General features: G+C 27.4%; 1 protein-coding gene across 1 annotated transcript; it reads right to left on the bottom strand.

The window, feature by feature from the left end:
• Positions 1–718: 718 nt before the first annotated feature.
• Positions 719–4,247, bottom strand: LOC130811133 (transcription factor MYC4-like). Its single transcript, XM_057677313.1, has 2 exons — positions 3,496–4,247; positions 719–2,167 (listed from the first exon to the last, which is right to left on the bottom strand). Exons 1-2 carry the CDS (start codon positions 4,145–4,147, stop codon positions 1,596–1,598), a joined length of 1,224 nt encoding a protein of 407 aa, XP_057533296.1. The 5' UTR covers positions 4,148–4,247; the 3' UTR covers positions 719–1,595.
• Positions 4,248–6,452: the final 2,205 nt, after the last annotated feature.

The raw sequence follows: 6,452 nt of genomic DNA, 5'->3' as shown, positions 1-6,452 counted from the left end.
TAGATTATTCAGGGTAATATTTCCTTTATTTTAAGTGTTTCATTTGATTCTAGCTTACTAGTTACTACTAATGTATTAGTTCAATACTTAGAGATCCAAATCAAATAAGACTTGTACGTCAATGTTTTAACTAATACTCACTTTTTATTCTAATCAAATATTTCATTTAATTTTGCACACTTGTCGACACTATTTGAATTTTAAATATCTTTGATTGTTGTGGTAAATAAAAATCAAAAAATTTAATATTAACAAAATAGAAATTGAGCCAAATTAAAAAAGATCCTTTTTAGTTTATACATTAGAATAAAATAGAAAGTAAGAGTGGTTTGTGAATAATGGCAAAAAAATAAATGAAACTTATACATCAACAATTTTTGTATGAAACTGTCTCATCATGAGACGAGCCCATTTAATTAGTTTAATTCTATAATTAATCACTTTAATATTCTAAGTGATCAATTTATGGTTATTAGTGATTTATGAAAGGCTATAAAAAAAGCATTTACTTTAAAACTATAAATGATTATTTTGATGTTATAAGTAATCATTTTATGACAATATATATACATTAGGTTAGTCTAATGAAAATGGTCTCATTATGAGACAGTCTCATTTGAAAATTTATGTGTTTATATATATTATATATGATCAAGATAAGAGAAACTAAATACGACTCGAGCGCGTGGTCCAAACAGGATACGACCTATCTCGTAGGATGTATTTCTAGTAGGGATGACAATGGGTTGGACTCGGCTCGGATTATATATACTCTGACTTTGCTCCGGATTTTGGTCGAACTTTTTTTTTCAGTTAACCTCCACTCGGAGTCGGATTATGCATACTCCAAGTTTGCCCCCACTCGGACTCTCGGACCTCCAACGGAGTCGAATTATTATCAAACTTTATCGTTGTGATATTGTACTAATGATCTAAAGCATACGAAGTTAACAAAATATATTTTCAAATACAATTTAACAAAAAAATATGTACTTTGAATTCAAGTTTAACATGAGAAATATTCCTAATACTACAATTTAATAAAATTTTCTAGCATTTTGATTTGGCGTATTTTATTTCTCTTGATCTGATTTGTCGTATTTTGATTGATTGATCTAAATAAAAATACCAAGTAGTTTTTCAAAATCGAAAATTACAATTAGTATGAGAGAGAGCTTGAATTAGTCACGTTTAGAGTTTTAAAGGAAATAAAATATTGGGTTAAAAGTGAAATTTTAAGTCGGAGTCGGGTCAGAGTGTCGGATTTTTAATAAGGTCCAACTCTGGTCCGTCTCTAACTCGGATTCGGATCGTGAAGTCGGAGTTGAAGTCAGATAACCTTTTCCTCGGACTCGAATCGGATTATTTTCCTCGGATCGAGTCGGACTAGGGTCAGATTCTGACCTAATTATCATCCCTAATTTCTAACCTTCCAATCCCAAATAAACAATGCTTAACGTTTTAAATGTGCATTATACAAACTTTAATACTAGTACACATGTTATCACTTATTATTAAGCACATTGCAAGATAGACCATAATTAAGCTAAACATCTAGAATCTAGAATAAATATAAAGACAAAAAAGTTCTTGTATCATTGTTCTAGCCTTCTAAAAATAGCAACCCTTAATGAAACATCATTTTGCAATTCTAATGGAACATTAACAACAACAATATCTTGAATAATCATATGATCAACAACCGACACAATTGCATGTTGAATTTGTAGTTTTAGTTGCTTCATCACATCCATTAATCTTGCACTTGGATAATTTACATTCTCACATTGTACCCTTATTGTTGCTTGATTCCCTAATGCCTTTATCTCTATTTCAATTGGAATTTTACTAATATTATTAACAATATTATTATTATTATTATTATTATTATTATTACACATTTTCATCATTTGTATTTGTGATTCTAGACTTTTAATTTTATTTTTTAGTTCATTTATATAATCTACTGTATCACTTAATAATGAAGCTTTATCCATTTTACTCACGGTTGGAACAACTGATCGAAGTGCACAGAATCTACTGTGCATTCTTTCTCTTCTTTGTCGTTCAGCTTCTACATGGTTTACCATTTTGGTTTGTCCATCACGGGCCGGGCCGGGCCTTCTTCCTCTCTTTTTCACCACCTTTTCACGGTTCGTCGCCCCATCTGAAGGGTACACAAAACAAGAAACAATAACGGTTAAACCTGGTTGATTTGATAGTGGTTGACTTCTCAACTCAACCATTGTAATTATTTAATATTAACTTTTTCTCGTTAGTTTTCTTACATACTTCATCTGTTCTGAAAAGGATGCTATATTTCTCTTTTTGTAGTAAATTTACAAAATAAGAATCTTAAAAAAAAGAAATAAGAATCTCTGCGTTGAAAAGATTATTATAACCTTCATAATATAGATGTGAAAGTTAATAAGGGGTAAATTAGGAAAAAACTAGAGGCGAACTAGATTTTAATTTGGTTATTTTTTTACAAATGCCGAAAATAGTATTGTAGCAAATAGTTTGATACGAAGGTAAAAGGAAAAATATAGCAATATAATCGCACGAAAAAAGTATAAAAAAAATAAATAAAATACAAATAAAATATTAAAAATAACAAAAAATCCTTAAATAGAGTTTACTTCTTTCGTTATTTTTATGTTTGTAAAGGCATTAGTCTATTACAAAGATATAGAGCTAGTGATAATGATGTTAATAATAGAAATAGATTTTAAAAAAATGAACTTTTTATATTGAAAACTCAAATGTTATTATAAATGCAAAAGAAAGAATTTTATATATAAGGATCAATGAGTTACTTTTCAACTTGCCGAGGATAAGATTTTCCAAAATAATACTTCAATTAGGAGTATTAAATTCTGAATAATCACCGATAATTCAAACAAGATATTTATATAATTAAATATTAGAAGTTCATATAAATTTGTATTACCTCTGCTCTATAATATTTATTTCATTTAGAGTCCTCCATTTTAAGAAGGGAGAAATGTGATTAAGATTTTTAGAATAACATAAAACATATTTGTGGAATCTCATTAAATTCATCTTAATGATTTATTTTTAGCAAGTGTTGTATGAGATCGTCTAGTGAAGAGTAGCCCATTTAATTTATAATCATGCAATTGTGAAGGTAATTACCACTCTAGCTTTTTGAAAATTGGGCCAACTAATATTAAGACCATCTCACGGTGAGACGGCTTTAATTAAGAATTTGTTTATATTTTTTTAGGAAAATAAAATATGTTAAAATATCTTTTCTAATATTTAGGAAAATTAATAAGATTATTCAGTATTTTATACGACCAATAAGATCCTGATTATAGGTCATTGAAAAGCACATACCATAAAGAAATTAATAATGTGGAAACTATAATTTTATCATATATTTTTTAAAAATTTATTTTGAAAACTAGAAAAAATTAAATAAGAAAAGAAGTGAAAAATATTATATAGTAAAGTCAACTACTTTATAATTACCCGTTAAACTTGCTGCATCGAGATTAGTTGTTTGTTCGAACAAACAACGAACTTGTTGAATTAAAGCCTTATTCTCCATAATTAAGTCCATTGAGCCCAACTCAATAACCCCATTAGGGACATGGATACACACTAGGGTTAAAAGCCCGTGAGATAGGGCTTCCTTGGCCCGTTCACACCGGCAGGAACGAAGTAAATGGGCCCCACTAAGCCAAACCAAAGCATTATTAGTAAAAGCTTTAGCTAAAGTAGTTGGAATACTACTTTCAGTCTCATTACTGATCATAGTCTGTTTTATAGGGTAAGATTTTGATGGTGACGTCATGAAAAACCATTCAGTATTTGAGATGACATCATCAATGGAGGAAGAAATACTTCCATCAAAATGATCATGATCATGATCGTGATCTTTGATTAGAAAGTTGGGTTTGGAAGTTGATGGGTTTTTGATGCCATGAAAATAGCCATCACCCCAAACTAAGGAAACAGAACAAATATCATCAAGATTAATATTAGTACAAGCTTGCCAAAAAATGGCATAATTCCACCATTGTTGTTGGTTTTGGAGTAGATTTTGAAGTTTCTTTTCAAGGGTTGGTGGTGATAATAAGGATGATGAAGATGAAGATGAAATCATCATGTTATCACCCATTGAGTTTTTAGTTTTTTGTGTGGAGAATATTTTATTTGGGTGTGATTTATGAAGGGACAACTAAAAGGTATTGTGTGTTGCAAGATGAAAGGACTAGTGATAAGCTACATTTGTGGGTTTTTAAAACGTGAATGAATATTAAATATTATTATGTCTCATTCAGTTTGTTACATACCAGCTAAAATATCAATAATAAGTCATTTTAATTGTCTCATTTCTATTTTTGGTATGAGTTTTTGACTTTTATGTCCTTAGTAGCTTTATTTTATTTTCAATTATACCCTCCATTACCCATACTAATTTTCCTCCCTTACATTAAAAACCCATAATACCACTCCCTTTCCTACCCTTAGGGTCCCACTTTTGACTCTCCTTAAAATTCGTGAAAAGTCAAATGAGACTCTTAAGGTGAATAGGAGGGAGTATATTATAAGATTAAGGATTTTAAAAAATAGCAATATATATATATATATATATATATATATATATATATATATATATATATTAAGTATCGATTGGATAGATATAGATATACTAACGTGTAGAACCCGTGGGGTAAAAAGTAGAGGGTCTAATCCAGTACCTTAATTATTTAGCTTCATTTGATTTAGTATATGAAAATTTAAAAAACTTAGAATAAGATATTAAAAAATTTTAAAATAAAAAAGATTAAGAATATTTGTAAATATTTATCGAGAAAATAAAAATAAGATAAACTTATCAGTTTACTTGAATGAAAAATAGCACAAATTAAAAAAATGAGGTGTATAACTTTTAACAATGATGAAAAGACGTTATTGGACGAATATAATCACAAAAACTTTTTATTACGTCCCTTTTCATAATATTTTTGTATTAATTTTTTTTAATTATTTTAGATAATAGAGTATAGATGTGTGTGAATGGAATTGATTTGCTTAATTTATTGGAAAAAATAAACTTAATTATTTCTATAAAGGTTAGAGTTTGTCTTATAGGTGACCATCTCACTATGAAAAGAGTTAATATAATCAGTCAATTTCTTTAATTAATTTGAAAAAACACTCATTCTTATTCATTTTTTCATATATTTAATGTAAACATAAAAATTAAATAACTTTATCTTAGGTAAGTTTCTAAAAGTTATAAAAAAAGTGATGTTTGTAAAATATATATTGATAAAATATATCAAAGTCTCACATAAACATGTCTTATCAATCATATAGATTAATGAGAATTTATACTTAAAATAGAGGAAGTCTTAAGAAATAACGGTTATTTGTAAAGTTATATAGTAGGATTTGATAGGATAAGAGTTTTGTTATTTTAATTTACTTTTTTTGATTTTCTTTATGTTATTATAATTTTTGTCTTTTAATAGTGATTTACAAATTACGATTATTAATTATGAATTATTGCTTAAAATATTATTTGAAATTCAAATCAATGAAATGAAACATCTAGATGAATGGTGAAGTTAACTTGACGATAACATCAATATCAAATACTATGATAATATCAAGATTAAGTTCATAAATATCTATTATGTTGAATTAATACTGTGGGAAAAAATTAAAGAAAGTAAGTATGTTAGTGTGATAAATGTAAAATCAATATATTGTTTATCTTTTTATTATATTAATGAAAAGCTATAAAAGAGATTTAAATAGAGATGGAAAATAAATTTTATTAACCTTATACAAAAAAAAAGTACAATTAGACTCTTTTTTATAATAATAGAATGTAACTAACATAATACCTAAAATAAAGAACCCACTACCCCATAAACTGTTGACCATTACTCCATTATCTCAAAATTAATTACCCACTAATATAATTACTCTACTAAATAAATAACTCCTAAAATAAAATCAAATCTCAACACTCCCTCTTAAATCAAAATTTCATAAAAACGATCCTTGACTTCAACTTGATCCACTGTTAAAATTTTAAAGCATACTTCAACAATTAATAAGGTGAAGTACATTGATAAATTATAAACATGCAGGACATATATTTGGTATTAGGATCCTATTTATTATTTTTCTCTATTATTTTTTAAAATTCTGACACCTATTTTAAAATAAAAAATAAAATGTTAAAATTTTCGCTATTAAAACTCCATCAAGTAATAATAGTCATCAAAGTAAGTAATAAATCTTTCATTACATTTTAAGTAATGGAGAGAATCCGAGTGGATCAGAGATGACCACTCACCAAATACATGGTAAAAAGACAATAGTGTATTCTGGAAAAAAAATAGTGAAGAGAGACATGAGTATACCGTATATTATATGGGCACGTATATAAGCTCACAAAATTAGAA

This window comes from Amaranthus tricolor, chromosome 4 (assembly GCF_026212465.1).
Source record: "Amaranthus tricolor cultivar Red isolate AtriRed21 chromosome 4, ASM2621246v1, whole genome shotgun sequence".
In the NCBI taxonomy this organism is placed as follows: domain Eukaryota; kingdom Viridiplantae; phylum Streptophyta; class Magnoliopsida; order Caryophyllales; family Amaranthaceae; genus Amaranthus; species Amaranthus tricolor.
Note: the sequence above shows the minus strand (reverse complement) of the source record. Positions and strands in the feature narration are given on the sequence as shown.